The sequence below is a fragment of the Manihot esculenta genome, chromosome 11 (genome assembly GCF_001659605.2).
Source record: "Manihot esculenta cultivar AM560-2 chromosome 11, M.esculenta_v8, whole genome shotgun sequence".
In the NCBI taxonomy this organism is placed as follows: domain Eukaryota; kingdom Viridiplantae; phylum Streptophyta; class Magnoliopsida; order Malpighiales; family Euphorbiaceae; genus Manihot; species Manihot esculenta.
Genome location: NC_035171.2, coordinates 7,633,678 through 7,653,427, shown reverse-complemented (window position 1 = coordinate 7,653,427; position 19,750 = coordinate 7,633,678). Strand labels below are relative to the sequence as shown.

General features: G+C 39.8%; 1 protein-coding gene across 1 annotated transcript; it reads left to right on the top strand.

Moving 5' to 3' along the window:
- The first annotated feature begins 11 nt into the window (after positions 1 to 11).
- LOC122725153 (putative protease Do-like 14) lies at positions 12 to 18,727 on the top strand. Its single transcript, XM_043962064.1, has 8 exons — positions 12 to 1,147; positions 1,245 to 1,339; positions 13,457 to 13,514; positions 13,677 to 13,804; positions 13,909 to 14,213; positions 14,371 to 14,431; positions 14,646 to 14,776; positions 17,453 to 18,727. The coding sequence occupies exons 1-8, from the start codon at positions 1,072 to 1,074 to the stop codon at positions 17,712 to 17,714; spliced, it is 1,116 nt and encodes a 371-aa protein (XP_043817999.1). The 5' UTR covers positions 12 to 1,071; the 3' UTR covers positions 17,715 to 18,727.
- Positions 18,728 to 19,750: the final 1,023 nt, after the last annotated feature.

Genomic DNA, 19,750 nt, shown 5'->3' with positions numbered 1-19,750 from the left:
GTGAGTCTTAAGCAAGTGATTTCGGCGGGTAGTCTGCAAGGGATCACTAAGCCTTTGATTTCTCATTCATCTATTTAAGTTTCTTGTTTCTACTTTGTTAGTTTCTGAGGCATGGGTTAGGTTTCTATGAGGCTTTCTATAGATGTTTTTCTTTAATCCTATTTCATTCTTCTTCAATCTTGTTTAAGACGTCAATTGGGATAGAAATATGGGTTACATTGTAATGGGCTTGATTTTGTTAAAAAATAATGGGTTCCTTTATTATTCATCCAATTTCAAATAGGTAAATATAACTGAGCTGGTTTACCAAATCTTTAATTTCTCCCTTTGAATTGTTAATGAAGGATTTTTTTATACTATACTAAATAAATTAGAGATACAGAAAACTCTCCTTGTCCGGAAAGATCTACCTATAGAAACCTTCAACTGAGAAATTTCAGCCCTAGAAGTGGACCCATTGTCAAGAATGCATTTTCAAAATCAAAGTTTATAAATATAGGTGTATTTGTGAGATGAAAGTTTATAAATGAAAGCTCAAAGTTCATTAGATTCAAAATCAAAGTAAAATCACATAAGTCAGTATTTTTAGATTAAAATTTTACCAAAGTTCAATTATATTTTTAGATTGGTACTTCCTGAAAAATAACAAATAACTCTTAAATTAGTTCTTTTAGAGAATAACATTTGCATTCTGCTGCAGATTGCAGATTCTGCATTCTTCCATTGTCTTCTTAATTGGTGCTTGTTAATTAGGGTGTTGTTAATTTTGAGTATCATATAAGGTTCAGGTTTATGCTATAATTCTTCTAACTTTTTAAGGTCATTCAGCCATATTTATTTGATATTGAAATTGAATTTTTATTTGTTGGGATTTCAATGAAGCTAAATTAGAAAAAAAAAAAATCAAGAATGCATTTTCAATATTCTGAATTACATGTGTGCTTCTCTGGGACTGAACCATAGAGTCTGTTCGGCTTCTTCGGCCGTCGGAGATACTAGAAATAACTGGTAATATTAGCATATAGATTTGTGATTGTGCAGAGAAAGGTAAAAGCAACATACACATAAATTATGGATTTTGAAAGCAAGAAGAGAAAGCTTGCAAGTCCTAACCCATGGCAGAGGGATCCAAAGGAAGCATCAATTAGTAGGTTTTTTATAAGTTTCTTTGCATTTTATTATACTTGTTTTGCTTCTACTTTCTAACTTTTCTCTTTATGAATTCACTTGTTTTGTCTGCATAGCCTTTGATGATATGAATTACTTAATGAACCATGCTTTGAAGCGTCCCAAGTTTGCTGCACTTTTGGTTAAACATAACATATGTTTGGATATGTATTTTTGATAAGCGGTTGTCGAAGCCGTAAAAAATAAACCTATTAAACAATCAACAATAAACTTGTAGATAGTGGCAATAGGGTCGAACCACAGGGAATTGATACCAAGTATCTTCCTAATAATGATTAAGGCAAGTAATAACGAATAAGTAAAAGAGGGGGGTTTGTTTTGATGAATTAAAATCTAAAAGCAAAAGAGAACAGTAATTTAAATAAGTGAGAATATCAATGGGAAAGAGATTCTAGCTGAAGTGTGAGTCTAATTCAGTTTGTTCAGAATTGATCATTGATTATTAAAGACTCCTATTTGATTCCAATAAATCAGTTTTGGTTGTGGAAGACGCTTCTCACAATCCAAATTCCTCCTTAGTTCTAGTTCGATTAGGAAACATTCGCTAATCAAACACTGATCAACAAGTTGCCAAGGAACGTCCTTGGGGCATTTAGCATCGAACAACCATTGATCGCATTAAGACTTAGAGAAACCCAATTCTATCCTTGCCAACCGCGTGGTCAAGGCTAGGTTATGCAACTGATTATATTTATGTTCAAACAATTTAAGCAATTACGGACCTAAATCATTCAAACAATTTATCACCTAAGCAATTTAAAAGCAATGGGCCCTTATTGATTCTAAAAGCAAAGTAATAATTATGGAAAAGATCAGATTGCATAAATATTGAAACAAACAAGAGTTCAACAATGGAGTATTAAACCTCCCAATTCATCACAAATCTGAATATTCTCAACTTCAACTAGAAAAGAATGAATTTAGCCACTCATGGTGACTAAAATACACAAAAGATGAAAAAGAAAAGAAAAGGGAAGAGCTGCAGAGTTTCTGGCGAGAGGAAGAGGAGGCTCAATAGCTGATCAGAAGATGCCTTTGCTGGTTTGGAGGCTCTCATTTTATAGCTGCAGAATTTCATCCATCTAGGGTTTCAAAATCCCTTTTTGATTTGGTGTTTGACTCCTCTTATGATGTTGAATTTAATTGCAATTGGAATTCCTTGGATGAGAAGCTCTTTCGTGGCTCTTGGTTTTATGTTGTTAGTGATTGGGTTGGATTTGGACTTCTAAAAATTCGGATTTCTGTTTTCTGCCCAATTTCTCGCTCTTCTGTCAGTTTCTGCTGTCAAAGTGATTTGCCTGGTGATTTGAGTGTTTTGGGCAAATCACTGACCCAATCACTTTTCTGTGAGTCAGTCCTCTCTGCCTCTGCGAGTGATTTGCCCAGTTTCTTCGAGTGTCTTGGGCAAATCACTGTCCATATCACTTCTGCCTGTTGCCTCCAGGTTTCTGCTTCAGCTTGATCTGGGCAGATCACTGGGCAAATCTCTGACCCAATCACTTTTCTGTCAATTTTCTGCACTTTTTCTCCAATTTTCCAAATTCTTCCTTTTCTGTAAAAACAAGATAAAAACCATAAATTAACCAAAAAAATGTGTAAATAAACAATAATAATTATGATAAAAATGTGGCTAAATTGTGCTTGATCAAATACCCCCACACCTAGCTTTTTGCTTGTCCTCAAGCAACAAATAACTTAGCCAATCAAGCCCTTTTTCCTTAAGTACCACTTAATCAGCCTCCCCTAGACTCCTAATCTGAATTATCACAGTATAGAGTACATGCACTAAGGTCATCCCCTCCTTTCCTTGTTTCCTTTCACCTACCATGGTCAAGAGAAAGGTTTTTGACTCAATCGTGCTTATTCCTTTATGTTAGGTTTAATGCAACCCCCTAGGAGTGACTTGCCACCTTCTCTCTTTCTCCTTTTTATTTAATTTTTATTTTTATTTTCAGCAGCACTTATTCTTATCCTTGCCTGAAAAAGTCACTAACCTTTTTACGCGATTGTGTACATGGGTGATACACCCTCGGTTACTCAGTTAGTCACTTGTTCAAGTGGCTACTAGCTCTGTTCATAGTCTAGACCATCGAAACTTATTTGTTTGAAAAAGTTACTGACCTTTTTACGCGATTGTGTACATGGGTGATACACCCCCGGTTACTCAGTCAGTCACTTCTCCAAGTGGCTATTAGGCTTAGTTCATAGTCTTAGACCATTGGAACAGGTTTACGATTTGTGCTTTATGCTGGTTTTTCATGATAGTTTGGGCAAATCAGCTCTTAGGGAGTTACACTAACTTTGTGTTTGCATGTATTTGTATTTTTATTTCCCTTGACCTTAGCAAATTTGAGGATTCAATTCAAGAGAAAAACTCCCTAAGTGAAGGTAACATATTTTGAATGATTCAATTTAGGCTTAAAGGGGTGGCAGATCAATGGGGTCATGAGATAAGGAAACTCTTTTAACCTTGTTATCTATGTTGAGTAGAGCAAAAGCTAAGACAAAATTCTGTAAATTCTGGTGTGTGCAAAAAGGGGTAAGAATAATGCAAAAAGAAAAAGAAACAAAAAGAAACAAAAAGAAATCAAAAAGAAATCAAAAGATGGTGTGATCAGTGAATAAATACTCTCCAGTACCCCCACACCTAGCCCAAATATTGTCCTCAATGTTTGAATATATGTATAGAGAAATGAAGGAGAAAAGGGAAAGAGACTTCCTGGCCTGTGGGTGATTTGACCAGTGACTTGGGCAAGCACTGGGCAAATCACTGGGCAAATCGCTATCTGTCACGGTGCTGGGGCAGAAAATGGTCCACCAGCAGGTTCAACAAGTGCTTCATCCTTTGCATTCGGTCCTCAATCCTACTGAGACGAGCCTCTACTGTCTGGTTGGGGGCTTCGTCTTCAGGTGGCTGAGGAGCATCCTGCTGGGGGGCTGCTGGAGGTGGCTCGTTTGCTGGTTCCTGCCCTATTGCCTGTGTTGACCCATCTACTGGTTCTGCTGTGGAGGCTGGGTGCTGGGTGCTGATGCTTTTGGCTTTCTTCCTCCTGAAAATGCGCTCATGGCGTGGTGTTACTGGACCTGCAGGTGAAATTGAAAAAATGTCCCCCACTTTGCAAAGCAACCCCATGTCATCTAATGTGCGTAGGTCCAAGGGGGTTGTCTTGGAAGTGGGGGAAAGGTCAATATGTGTTGGGTGCAATAATTTGAGATTCACTGCAATGGCAGTGATCAAGGGGCCAAAAATCAGTGGCCTGTTATACTGAATGATGCTGGATAGTTGGGTGGCAACCCAGTATCCAAGATGTATTTTCCTGTGTGTGTTCATGCACCAAAGGTATATAACTCAGTTCTGGTCAGGATGTTGGAAGCATCCTTCCTCCCAAAAAATGTATAAGCCAGAAATCTATGGAGGTATTTCAGGCTGGGGTTTCTGAGGTATAGGTCCTTGGACCTGGTGGGTGAGTATGAGTCTGGTGGATTATCGCTTAATTCCAAGTACACAGAGCTTGGATCAAACTCAGCAGGGAAGTCCTAGGTGGACTGAGGGCATTCACAGCCCATGGCAATTCCGAATTCCTGCAGGGATAAGCGAAATCGCTTCCCCAATAACCTAAATCCAATAGTGCCTGGTGTGTGTAGGTTATGCATGGCAGGTTTATCAAAATAAAATGTGGTGAAGAACTCATGTGTGAGTTCAAGGAAAGAGGGCATGCGCAGGAAGAAAAAGGTGTCCCAGCCAATAGCAGATATGAGGGAACGTACCTGGGAATGGAGTCTCAGTGCTCCAAGTGTGCCATGGTGGATATACTTACCTGAGTGATATGGTAGAGATGAAATTTTGATCAGCCTGGTGCGCTAAGAAATTTTGTTGAATGTCAATGCTTGAACGATGTGATCAGGGTATGCTGGCTTGGGCAAATCACTGGGCAGATTACTGGGCATATCACTGAGTGTGTCGCTGGGCACATCGCTGGGCATATCACTTGGCAAGTCCGTGGGCGCATCAGTGGGCACATCGCTGGGTGCATCAGTGGGCACATCACTTGGCATATTGCTGGTGAAATTTCTGGGCGTACCACTTTCTTTGTGTCCTGCGGAATGTATGGCAATGGTGTGTTCTGGCTCTGGCTCTGATCTCGGCGGTGGAGGTGGCGACTGTGTTCTTGGCCGTTTCTGGTCGTGGCCGGAGGAAGTGGTGGCTTCAGGTAGCATTTCGCCGGCAGGGTTTGCCGTTGGGGCTATTGTGGATGGTGGTGGCGGCGTTCTTTGCCGTTTCTTTTGCCGGCGATATGTCTAGACGGCCGGTGAGTCGGTGCGTCCGGTCGCTGGTTCAGTAGCCGGTGGCGTTTCGGTGCTGGTGGTGGCTGGTGGAGTGGTGTCCCACGCTTCATCGTCACTGTCAGAGGGGATGGGTTTCGGCAGCCCTAGTTTCTTCCACATGAACGGTCCGCCGGTGGCCTTCATCTTAATTCGGACCATGGTGGTCTTGAGTTTGCCGGTGGGTGAGTGGTGGTCGGAGGAGAGAAATCTTGAAGAAGAAGAAGAGATAAAAGCAGTAAATTGCGTAAAAAGTAAAAAATATAAGAAAAGACTACTTAAAGTGATTTGGGTATGTGAACTGCCCTGATCATTTAATGCTGGCCCTCTGGATTCTTGACAGGGTGATTTGACCAGTGATTTGGGCAAATTATCTGGGCAATTGGGCAAAGCACTTGGCCAGATCGCTTCTCCTTTGCAATTGCTGGGCTGGTACTGTTCACGCCCTTTTCTGATGATGTGCTTGATTTTGCGATTGGCCCGGTGATCTGGTTAAATTATCTGGGCAAATGGGCAAATCACTGCCCCGATCACTTGTGACTATGGTACATTCAGTCGATTTGCCAGGGAATTTGGGCAAGCAGTGGGCAAATCACTGGGCAAATCATTGCCTCTGGGCTGCCTCCCAGTAGCGCCCTATTTTCTGTCGTGGGCTGGACTTCAGTGTCTTGCTCAGCAGTCTTGGGAAGGGGGATCCAAGGGAACCTCCTCCACAACATGGACAGTAAAACCTTCATAGAATCTCTTCAAACGATGCCCATTAACTTTGAAAACTTTGCTTGTTTGTGGACTCCGTATGTCAACAGCTCCATGTGGAAAGACATGTTCAACCAAGAATGGTCCAATCCACCTTGACCGAAGTTTTCCAGGGAATAATTTGAACCTGGAATCAAAAAGCAAAACCTTATCACCAACCTGGAAGGTTTTCTGGAGATGTTTTTATCATGGAAGGCTTTGGTTCTTGCTTTATAATCCCATGAAGCTTTATAATCCCATGAAGCTTCATATGCATCACGCCGAATCTCTTCAAGCTCTTGGATTTGCAATTTTCTGTGAACTCCAGCCTCTTTTTCATTAAGATTGCAGCTCTTCACAACCCAATAGGCTTTGTGTTCAAGTTCCATAGGTAGATGGCATGCTTTCCCATAAATCAGCCTATATGGAGACATCCCAATTGGAGTTTTATATGCTGTTCTATATGCCCATAAAGCATCATTTAGGCGCACACTCCAGTCCTTGCGACTTGGGCAGACTGTTTTCTCCAAGATGGACTTGATCTCCCTATTTGACACTTCAGCCAACCCATTTGTTTGAGGGTGATAGGCAGTAGAGGTTCTATGGATGACATGGTGCTTCTTGAGGAGAGTTCCTACTACCTTGTTGCAAAAATGAGTGCCTCGGTCACTGATAATGGCTTTGGGCAGACCAAATCTTGAGAAAATGTGGGATTTTACAAATTCACACACTGTTTTTGCATCATCAGCCCTTGTTGCTTTGGCTTCAATCCACTTGGACACATAATCCACAGCAAGAAGTATGTAGGTGTTTCCAAAGGAAGGTGGGAATGGTCCCATGAAGTCAATGCCCCATATGTCAAAGATTTCACACACCATGATGGGTGCTTGTGGCATTTCACTTCGGTTGCCAAGGTTTCCCGTTTGTTGGCATCTTGCACATGACCTACAAAATAAATAAGAATCTCTGAAGAGGTTAGGCCAAAATAACCCACTTTCAAGTATTTTCAAGGCTGTCTTGCGTGGCCCAAAATGTCCCCCACAACTGTAAGAGTGGCAAAAAGTTAAGACAGAAGAAATCTCATGATTTGGGATGCATCTTCGGATTACTTGATCTGCATAATGCTTCCATAGGTAAGGCTCATCCCACACATAATACCTTGCATCTTTCTTGATCTTGTCTCTCATGTGTTTGGGTAAATCAGTGGGCAAATCACCTGTGGCAAGGAAATTAACAATATCAGCATACCATGGTTCCTCTTCTTGGACAGCAAAGAGGTGCTCATCAGGGAAGGTCTCATTGATGGGGCATGTCTCCATCTCGGTCAGAATTCTGCTGAGGTGATCAGCCACAAGATTCTCTTTTCCCTTCTTGTCACGAATCTCCAAGTCAAACTCTTGTAGCAATAATATCCAACGTACTAGCCTTAGTTTGGACTCTTTTTTCTTGATTAAATACCTCAATGCAGCATGGTCTGAGTATATGATCACCTTGGTCCCAAGTAGATAGGACCGAAATTTCTCCAATGCAAAGACAACAGCCAGCAACTCTTTTTCCGTGGTTGAATAATTGCATTGTGCAGCATCTAGGGTGCGTGAGGCATAGTGAATGACATGAGGAGAGTTACCTTTACGCTGTCCCAATACCGCTCCTACAGCAAAGTTGTTGGCATCACACATGATCTCAAATGGAAGGGTCCAATCAGGTGGCTGGATGACTGGGGCAGAAATTAGCAGTGATTTGATCAAATCAAAGGTTGTTTTGCAGTTGTCATCAAATTCAAATGGGATATCTTGCTGTAATAACCTGCACAAAGGCTGAGTTATCTTGGAAAAATCCTTGATGAACCTCCTATAAAAACCAGCATGTCCAAGGAATGATCTAATCTCCCTAATGCTGGTTGGATAGGGCAGATTTTTAATGGTGTCAATTTTGGCTTTGTCTACCTCAATCCCTTTTGCTGAAACAATATGGCCCAAGATTAAGCCATGGCTGACCATGAAGTGGCACTTCTCATAATTGAGAACCAAGTTTGTCTCCAAACACCTTTGAAGTATCTTCTCCAAGTTGGCTAGGCATTCATGGAATGAGTTGCCATACACCGTAAAGTCATCCATGAAGACTTCAATGATCTTCTCCACATAGTCAGAAAAAATGCTCATCATGCACCTTTGGAAAGTGGCTGGTGCATTGCAAAGACCGAAGGGCATCCTCCTAAATGCGAAAGTGCCAAATGGGCATATGAAAGTGGTCTTCTCTTGATCTTCAGGTGCAACGGGAATTTGATAAAATCCCGAATATCCATCTAGGAGGCAGTAATGACTTTTTCCAGCAAGTCTTTCAAGCATTTGATCCATGAATGGCAAGGGAAAGTGGTCCTTCCTTGTGGCTATGTTGAGCTTCTTGTAGTCCATGCAAACTCTCCACCCATTTTGCACACGAGTGGGTACTAGCTCTCCTTCAAAATTAGGGATAATGGTAATCCCAGTCTTCTTTGGTACCACATGAATGGGACTCACCCATTTACTGTCTGAAATGGGGTAGATGACCCCAATATCTAGGAGTTTCACTATCTCCTTCTTCACAACCTCCATCATTGGTGGATTCAGCCTTCTTTGTGCCTCACGAACAGGTTTGCACTCATCCTCCATGAGAATCCTATGCATGCATGTTGATGGTGAGATACCCTTTATGTCCTCCAAGGTCCACCCAATTGCTTTCTTGTGCTTTCTCAACAGATCAAGGAGCTTTCCTTCTTCTTCTTGGCTGAGCTGGTTGGAAATAATTACTGGAAGTGTATTTCCAGCTCCCAAGTAGGCATATTTGAGGTGGCTAGGCAAGGGTTTCAGATCTGGTGCTTCCTCTGTCTGCTGGTTTTCTGTCTGTTTGCTGTCTGATTTGGGCTGTGATTTGAGCAGATTATCTGGTGATGTGGGCAAATCACTCTCTGTCAAGTCTGTCTGCTCCAGTGATTTGGTCTGTGATTTGAGCAGATTATCTGGTGTTGTGGGCAAATCACTGGGCAAATCACCCATATCCAGCAAGTTACAGCAGTCTGCTGTTTTTTCTGCTTCAGTGATGTTGCTGTCCACTTCTCCTTTCCTGCAAAGGCCATCATAAAGTAAATTTTCTTGTTCAAAATCAAAAAATTCTTGACTTAGATCATCAATAACATCAAGGCCATAAACAGGAGAAACATCATTGGGGAATTTCATGGCATCATAAACATTAAATTTGATAACTTCCCCTTCAAACTCCATAGTCAATGTGCCATCATGCACATCAATTTTTGTTCTTGCTGTACTCAAGAATGGTCTTCCAAGTAAGATATCAGAGGTGGTGTTGCTCTTGTCTCCCTCCATGTCAATAACATAAAAATCTGCTGGAAAGACTAATTGGTCCACTTGCACCAACACATCTTCTAGCACTCCCTTGGGGTAGACAACGGATCGGTCAGCTAGTTGGATCATAATGCTGGTGCCCTTGAGTGTACCTGCATTCAACAAGTTAAAAATGGAAAGAGGCATGACATTTATTGAAGCTCCAAGGTTGCACATGGCCTTCTTTATTCCCACATTGCCTATTTTGCATGAAACCGCGAACATTCCTCTATCCTTGCATTTGGTTGGAAGTTTCCTTTGGATGACAGCTGAAACACACTCCCCCACACTTACCTTTTCACGTTCAGCAAGTTTCCTTCAGTTGGTGCATAGCTCTTTGAGAAACTTGGCATACCTTGGAATTTGCTTCACAGCATCAAGTAGGGGAATGTTGATTTCCACCTTGTGGAGTGTCTCAAGTATCTCTTTTTCTTCTTTCTCCTTTTGGGACCTTGCAAATCTCTTTGGGAAGGGAGGAGGTACCTTGAATCTCTCTGCTGGTTGCTGTTTCTGCCTTTGACTGGATTCTGCCTTCTCTGGTGATTTGGGCAAATCACTTTCTGCCTTCTCTGGTGGTTTGGGCAGATCACTGCTGGACAGCTCAGTTTGACCAGCGATCGGGTCAGTTTCTACTAGTGAATTGGGCAAATCACTGCCCTGATCACTTTCTGGCAGAATTTCTTCCATGCCCTGTTTTTGCAATTTTTCAGCCCTATTGTCCTTTCCACTCCTCAATGTGATGGCACTAGCATTTTGCCTTGGATTTATCTCAGTTTGGGAGGGTAGCTTCCCTTGAGACTCATATTTGCTCATTGAAGTGGCCATTTGGCTCACTTGTTTCTCAAGATTTTGCACGGTACTTGCTAAATTCTTCACAATCTCTTCAAGAGATTCATTGGAGTTCTGAGGTGCAGCTTGAGCTTGGTTCCTTTGCTGGTAGCTTGGGTATTGGTTTCCCCTTGCATAACTGAAATTTGGATGGTCCCTCCAGCCTGGATTATAAGTATTTGCATAAGGATCATACCTTCTTTGCCCATTGAAGCCTCCAACAGCATTGACTTGCTGGTCCTCCTCTTGAAGGGAAGGACATAGATCAGTTGGGTGGTTGTTGGCACATATTCCACATGTCTTGGGCTGCTGAATCTGCTGGACTTGTTGGGTTTGACTCACAACAAGGCTACGGACAGCATTGGTGAGTTCAGAAAGTTGGGATGATAAAATGGAATTACTCACCTCATTTACATTCCTTGTTGGCAGCTCTTGGTCTCCAAATTGTTGAGAAGCTGCAGCCATGGAGGAAATTAAGTCCCTCATCTCTCGAGGTGATTTTTTTTCAATTGTTCTTCCACAGGCTGCGTCAATAAATTTTCTCTCTGAGGGTAGCAAACCTCCATAGAAGTACTCAATGAGAGATTGGTCAGAAATATCATGCCGAGGGCAGCTTGTGCACAACTTTTTGAACCTTTCCCAGTACTCATACAAGCCTTCAGAGTGCTTTTGCTTTATGCCACTTATTTCTCGACGGATGCCTATGGCTTTTGAGGTTGGAAAGAATTTTCTCAAGAATGCTCTTACCATATCAGCCCATGATGTGATGGATCCGGGTGGCAAGTAGAATAGCCATTCTTTGGCATAGTCTTCAAGGGAAAAAGGGAAGGCTCTAAGCTTGATATCGTCTTCTGGAATGCCTTGGGGTCTCATGGTTGAGCACACAACGTGGAATGCCTTCAAATGCTTGTGAGGATCTTCATTTTCTAGGCCTCTGAATTTAGGAAGGAGATGAATCAGTCCTGTCCTTAGCTCGAATGGTGCTGTCAATAGGGGATATTCAATGCATAAGGGTGCTTGATCTCCTGTTGGTTCAGCTAACTCTCCGAGAGTTCTTTCCCGTGGCTGGGGTGCTTGGATGGGCGCGTTTCCAGCTTGTATTTCAGCTTCTACATGTGCAGCATGTGGTGCTGCCATTGCTGGATTTTCTGCCATAACCTGGAATCGGGTATCAGGTTCAAATGCAGTAGTGGCTGTAGGAGAGTCTGCTGGTGCAAAAATTTCTGCAGCAGGGGCAGATGTGACAGCAAGTGCTTCAGCTGGTGCAGAGGTAGGTGAATTTGCTGGTGCAGAAAAATCAGCAGGTATAACAACAGCTCTGTGAGATGGTGTTGCTGATGAATATGCTTTTGAGGCTTGGTTCCTCAAATTTGCTTGCTTCCTTAAGTGCTTGGCAGTTTTCTCAATCTCAGGGTCGTAAAGAAGAGTGTCTTTACGGCCAGACCTGGTCATATAGGGAAAATACGTTAGTTTAAATCAATTCCCCGGCAACGGCGCCAATTTTTGATAAGCGGTTGTCGAAGCCGTCAAAAATAAACCTATTAAACAATCAACAATAAACTTGTAAATAGTGGCAATAGGGTCGAACCACAGGGAATTGACACCAAGTATCTTCATAATAATGACTAAGGCAAGTAATAACGAATAAGTAAAAGAGGGGGGTTTGTTTTGATGAATTAAAATCTAAAAGCAAAAGAGAACAGTAATTTAAATAAGTGAGAATATCAATGGGAAAGAGATTCTAGCTGAAGTGTGAGCCTAATTCAGTTTGTTCAGAATTGATCATTGATTATTAAAGACTCCTATTTGATTTCAATAAATCAATTTTGGTTATGGAAGACGCTTCTCACAATCCAAATTCCTCCTTAGTTCTAGTTCGATTAGGAAACGTTCGCTAATCAAACACTGATCAACAAGTTGCCAAGGAACGTCATTGGGGCATTTAGCATCGAACAACCATTGATCGCATTAAGACTTAGAGAAACCCAATTCTATCCTTGCCAACCGCGTGGTCAATGCTAGGTTATGCAACTGATTATATTTATGTTCAAACAATTTAAGCAATTATGGACCTAAATCATTCAAACAATTTATCACCTAAGCAATTTAAAAGCAATGGGCCCTTATTGATTCTAAAAGCAAAGTAATAATTATGGAAAAGATCAGATTGCATAAATAGTGAAACAAACAAGAGTTCAACAATGGAGTATTAAACCTCCCAATTCATCACAAATCTGAATATTCTCAACTTCAACTAGAAAAGAATGAATTTAGCCACTCATGGTGACTAAAATACACAAAAGATGAAAAAGAAAAGAAAAGGGAAGAGCTGCAGAGTTTCTGGCGAGAGGAAGAGGAGGCTCAATAGCTGATCAAAAGATGCCTTTGCTGGTTTGGAGGCTCTCCTTTTATAGCTGCAGAATTTCATCCATCTAGGGTTTCAAAATCCCTTTTTGATTTGGTGTTTGACTCCTCTTATGATGTTGAATTTAATTGCAATTGGAATTCCTTGGATGAGAAGCTCTTTCGTGGCTCTTGGTTTTATGTTGGTAGTGATTGGGTTGGATTTGGACTTCTGAAAATTCGGATTTCTGTTTTCTGCCCAATTTCCCGCTCTTTTGTCAGTTTCTGCTGTCAAAGTGATTTGCCTGGTGATTTGAGTGTTTTGGGCAAATCACTGACCCAATCACTTTTCTGTGAGTCAGTCTTCTCTGCCTCTGTGAGTGATTTGCCCAGTTTCTTCGAGTGTCTTGGGCAAATCACTGCACATATCACTTCTGCCTGTTGCCTCCAGGTTTCTGCTTCAGCTTGATCTGGGCAGATCACTGGGCAAATCTCTGACCCAATCACTTTTCTGTCAATTTTTTGCACTTTTTCTCCAATTTTTCAAATTCTTCCTTTTCTGTAAAAACAAGATAAAAACCATAAATTAACCAAAAAAATGTGTAAATAAACAATAATAATTATGATAAAAATGTGGCTAAATTGTGCTTGATCAGTATTCCAAGAGAGCTGTTTTGAAAGCTTCTCCATCTATTGTTGGTCTAATATCTTATTCAGGTAATCCATTTATTTATTTTTTTAATAATTTATGCTTTACTTTTCTGATTGCTTATATTGGGTTTTTTTCCTGATTGCTTGCCTATTTTTTCTTTTTTTAATATTTTTTTTCTTTTCTAATTATCTTAGTTTGTGCTGTATCCTATACATTTATCTACACAGGGAAGGAGGAGATATTTCAAGGTTCTGGAACTATTATAGAAAGTGATGGTAACAGTGGTGTTATATTAACTTCTGCTACTCTCATTAGGTGTCGTATGGGCAGAAATTCAGTAGCAGATGATGTAAAGGTGGCTTTTTTTACCATATTTTCCATTCTTGATCAGTGATACTGCCATTTATGTTCTGTGCAATCTGATGCTCTGAGTTTATAACTGTATGCTACTTTTTTTAGGTTGTTGCACACCTATCAAATGGTCATTCATTTGATTGTCAAATCTTACCATTTGATTTCCACTATAATATTGCTGCCTTAAAGATCCAGTCAGAATCAGATGCTCCACTCCCAACTGCATGCTTGGCACATTTGGATGATTCTATCTCAGTTGATCCCAATCAGCTTTACATTCGTGAAGAAAAACCTTTTCAGCTTCGCCCACATTCAAAATCATTTAATCTCATCCCTGGGGATACATTAATTGCGGTTGGACGTTATTTTATAAAGCCATATGATGTCATGGCTACCGCTGGTGAATTCAGGTAAAGCAATATAGATTAACTCTACTGTTTAATTTAATTATATGTTGGACAAATGCACTTTCTCTATTATGAGCTATTATATAGTGTAACTGTATTTCCAATATGACTATACCTAATTGCTATCTTAATTACTAACATTATTTTTATTTTCTTTTAGTCTCGATCGCTGTGAATATGATTGTAAAGAGCTGTTGAGGGTGAACTGCCAAATCACAAGAGTAATTTCCTCTCCCCCCTTCGTCCCTTACCTCTCTACTTTGCTTTACTTTGTGGGTTTTCCTTTTGCTTATATTCATTTGGTAAGGCGCATTGAAGTTTGGTTTTACTAAGGTGATAGATCACGTGTCAACATATGTGGTGAAACTGGTATACATTTTATTTATAATGAATAAGGTCTTGTGTTTCCGTTGTAACACATATTTTCTTTTGTAGTGTGGCATTGGGGGCTCATTTATCAACTATTATGGGGAAGTTATGGGAATCTGTTTTCATGATATGGGTTTTACTCCTTTTTTGCCAATTAATGTAGCTTCCAAATGGTGGGAGCACTACAAGAGATGTGGGTATGCACCAAACCTTTCTAGCTATCATTTTGCTGTCAAATGAATAATGCATGTGTTTGTTACGTTTAAATCTCTTCTCTTTTTGTTCTTATCATTTTATTAAAGCAAATAGTAAAAGGTACCTCATGTCTCGCATTTGGAGACATTTCAAAATATTTATAAAAGAGACACAAGGTTTCTTATATAATTATGGTTTTAGAGAATGGCCGTCATGTTATTTTATGGTGTTATTTATAGGTTCTTTAGGGGTTTGCTACCTATTGCCCTGTTATTAAAAGGCATTTTATGGGTTGTAGGGAACAACAATTACAAGTGTTAATGACAGTTATTTGGAATTAAGCAACGGTAATGGACATTACCCCCAATGATGTATTTGGTAAAAAAAACATGCACGCTGTTTTCTAGACGTGTAATTTTTTTTCTTCCCCTTTTAGTTCCTTTCGAGATGCACTTGGCAATTATTTTAAGTTTTCCTTTTAGAACCTGAGGTAACTACTGATAGTGTGTGAAAAGTTCCATCAAATCTTAAAAGGCCTTTTCATCTAAACTTCTAGTTTTTGAAGCATAACTCTAGTTTATTTTTAATTGATGCACTCAAATACTCTAATGTGGTGCATATATCACCCTTTTTTTAATTAACTACAGAACCTTAAGATAACCTTCTTCTTTTTCGTGATTTCTAAATCACGAGTTTAAACCTATCTTATTTAGGACTTCTTTGGCCTTAATGCTATATCTAAATGCACTCTGTGGAATTTTAGAAAATTTTCCATGTGTCTGGTCAACACTAATAAAAGAACCAAAAGTGGGTAGATGATATCCATTAATATTCAATCTAAACATTTTATGAGATGTTTCTATGGAAAGAAATTTGTTATGTGCCCTTGAATAGGATCTCGTCATAGGTCGATTAACTGTAAAATCCTCCTCCACTCGCCGACTGACTTTTCCTTGATAATATTTCTACTTTTCTTTGAGGGACCTATTGTGAAATTAATTGAGAACTCGTTTGAAAAAAATTTTCGGATCTCATAAACTGATGAATAATATTTTCTAAATGTTTTATTCAATGATCTCAAATGCCTTTTTATGGTGAAAGCTACATCCAAATTGCATCAACATTTGAATTCAAAATACTTCCTATCTTTTATTAAAATTTAAAAATTTAACTAAAGATAGCAACTAAAAAATCAAATCAGAGACAACACGATCTTATTTGTTGCAACCGCTTTGATCAGAATCTATCAAATAGAAGGATAATGCGGATCCATAACATTGTCCCCTTCTTTGAGAAAAAGCTTATCCTCAAGCTTGTCCTCAATCATCTTGTTCAATAATAGGAGACCTTGGATCCTTCATCTCCATCGAAAATAATTTTTTGTATTGATGGTTGACAAAATGTCTTATCACAGTTGTAGCAAAGGCCTTTAGCTCGATGTTCAGCAATGGAGTTGAGGTGCTTTCGACAATTGAAGACGCTCCATTATTGCTAGAAGATGGTGCAGACCCTTGAAATTCAAAACCTGTAAGCTGTCATCATTAGACCAAATTGTTGTTTCTTCTTGAATGTTCGTGCAAAATTCATTGTTGTAACTAAATTGGGAGGGTTTTTTAGTTCCACCTTAAGCCGAATAGTCTCCGACAATCCCGCAATAAAAAAGTTAACTTTTGATTAGTTCAAACAGTTGTTGCTCTTGCCAATAAAGATTGAAATCAGCGGTGATAATCTTCTACTGGTCCAACCTGCTTCAAATTCACCAACTCCCCCAAGGGATTGCTATGAAAAGGAGGACTAAATCGTAAATTGTAGTTCTCCTTGAACACTTGCCATGTCAATCTAGGTTCTTCCCATTCAAATCTGTAATACCAAAATTGAGCCTCACTAGTAGGATGGAAGGCAGCTAGACTATCGAGCATCGATTTGTTGTATGAAAGAGTTCAACTTCTCTTTCAGATTCGCTGAATTGGCCATAATGATTGGCTCTGATATGAAGTTGTTATGTGCCCTTGAATAGGACGACACAAGTCTATAATTATCCTCTCGCCAGACTGATCTTCCCTTATTAATGTTTATGCTTCTCTTTGAGGAACCTATTGTAAAATAATTTGAGAACTCTTTTGAGAGAATTCTCGTTTCGCATAAACTGATGAATAATATTTTCTGAATGTTTTATTCAATTATTTCAAGTGTCTCTTTACAGTGAAGGCTACATTCACGTTGCATGAACATTTGAATTAAAAATATTTTCTATCTTCTTTTAAAATCAAAAATTTGAAAATTTAACTTTAAATAGCAACTAAAAAATCAAATTAGAGATAACAAGCTAAATACTGATCTTATTTGTTGCAATCACTTTGATCAGAATCTATCAAATAGAGGGATAATGCATATTCATAACAAATTTACAATGCAATATAAATGAGATAGCATAGAGTTCATATTTTTCTAGAGATTAGTTGGTCTGTCATTCCCATTGTCTATATTGTGTATTTTTTTTTGTGGCAAGTGTTCTGTAAGGTGTAGTAAATTCCATCCTATCCCATCATATGATTTATATTTTAGATATTATGTCTTGTTAAAGGTGAATTTTACTGTCCTCGGTATAGGGGCAATTTATGTATTCAGCTGACCAAAATCTAACCATTGCTATTCTAATGATTAATGTTGTGGCCTAGGGAACCCCGCCGACCTTGGCTTGGAATGGAAGTTACTAACCTTTATGCAGCTGATGTGGATATTTTAGAGAAGATCGTTCAAAAGTTCCCTAACGTATTTAAGGGGGTCATTGTTGAAGAGGTATCGTCTTGTTTCATGCAACTTGTTTCTAAAAGGTTGTGCAACTTGTTTCTAAAGGATCGTAGTACTTTGGCTAATATCGTTATCCTCAGTCATAGTTGTATAAAGTTCGAGGGACATGAGGGCATTAGGGTACCTTAGGCTTAGGTTCAAGGGACCTTTCAAGATTGAGGCACATGTTTATATAAAATTTGCATAAAAGAATAGTTAATTTTCATTCTATGCATAAGCAGTAAATACTGAATCCAAGGCTGATAAAAATATTGCAAAAAGATCGTCAATGATTCCATTAGATATAGTGGGATTAACAATTTCTAGCTTATTGCTGGTCAAAAGAAAAAGCAAAATTCTCTATCTTCATCCTTCAAGCTCTATTAGCACCATAGTTAATTTAACACTAAAAGAAGATTACTACTATATTGGGCTTATTTGTTTTTCCAAAAGCATATATGAGAAAACATTTTTTGATAAAAACATTTTGAGAAAATAACTTATTTTCCATTGTTTGGTTGCAATCCTTGAATTAGTTGGATTTTTTCAACTTTTGGAATGTGCCCAACTATAAGATTATTTAAACCTCTTAGAACCTCATTATTTTTTGTGTAATATTAAAGTATGGGACAAAGACAAAAAGAAAAGGATAAATTATGGTAGTCACTGAAAGTTGATGGTAGTTAGTTGATCAACTGATATGTATTTACATGGCTATTTTTAATGTTATAGGTTACTTTTTCTTTTAGGCCTTGTTTGGTTCAAATGTGTCTTGGTTGGTTCAAATGTGTCACCTCCTAAGAAGTCACTTCCAGGACCTAACTTAACTAGATTGGGGTAGGTAAGTTATTTTCCCTCCACTAAAAGAAGAAAAACCTTTGACTTTCCGGGAAGTCAAGAAGAAATGCCAACAAAAAACATAAATAATTTTCACCTCCAACCAAACAATGAGTTTGTCTAATTGTGGAAAACTTTTCATTAACTGCAATATGAAAAGTGGAAATAGTGATGGGAAAAAACTAGTTGCATAAATAAGAAGTTAAAACTTCATGGAGGGTTGAGCAGTCAAAGGCCTCTCTCTCCCATAACCAATCCATTTTTTTGCAAGGTTTTGATTTAGGAATGGTCTTATTGACCTATCAATTGAGACTTCATTATTATCGCTTTTTTCTGTAATCTTCCTCCACTGCGCCCTTGGATGTTGCTTCATCAATACTTTTTCTTTACTTTACATTAAGCATAGAATTGTGAAAATCAGTTCACGTGCATGTAAAGTGTTAAAAGTTCAATTTTACCTTCAGCTGCTCTAGCTGGCGCTGAATCTCCTCCTTTTGACTTACAGCCTCATCTCTCTCGCAAAGGCCCTCCGCTGCAGAAGACAACTGCTTCAAAACCCCCTCGCAACGAGCCTCAACTGCAGCTGCCCTCTCATTAGACTCCTCAAGAAGTCTTCGGGTGTTAAACAGCTCTGTCTCCACGGACTTGGCATACTCCTCTGCATCGGCTACCTTTCCGTCAGCCCTCTTTAAGGCCTCATGAGCTGCATACAGTTCCGTCTGGAGAGACGCAGTATGTTCTCGAGCTGTCGCGAGGTTGCCCTGGGCATCAACGGTTGCAGATAGGTTCTCATCTCGACGAGCTTCTTCAATCCTACGGTCGACAGACTCTCGTAGAGAGAGGTCACGAGCATCTGCCTCCATGGAAAGACCCAGTGCCTAATGCGAAAAGGAAATGCCCATAAGGATAAAGAAATTGAAAGAATCAAAGTAAGAGCAAAAGGGGCAACTTACCATCAGGAGCATCTCTCTGATCTTCTCTCCGAGCTCCTCCCGTGGTAAAGAACGAAAGGTTGCTTGCTCCTGTGTAAAGCCCGCCAAATGGCCAGTCAAGGCCAGTAGACGAGAGTCTGAAGCATCTGTGATCCCTCCGAACATCCGCTCTCGCAAAATCTCTGCCACGACCCCTACGGGAGACTGATGCGTGATGTCTTCTACATTTAATATATCATTATCCGGGGCAGATAGCAGAGGCACCACGGAAGTCTTCGCTTTCTCCAAAGGAGGCAAGGGAGGGGCAGGGCGCCCAGAGGTTCGAGCTTTCTTCAAAGAGGGAGTCGAACCGAATTCTTCAGCAGGCAAAGGACGCTTGCTCCTGACCCCTTTGGCCATACCCTGAGGAACAACCAT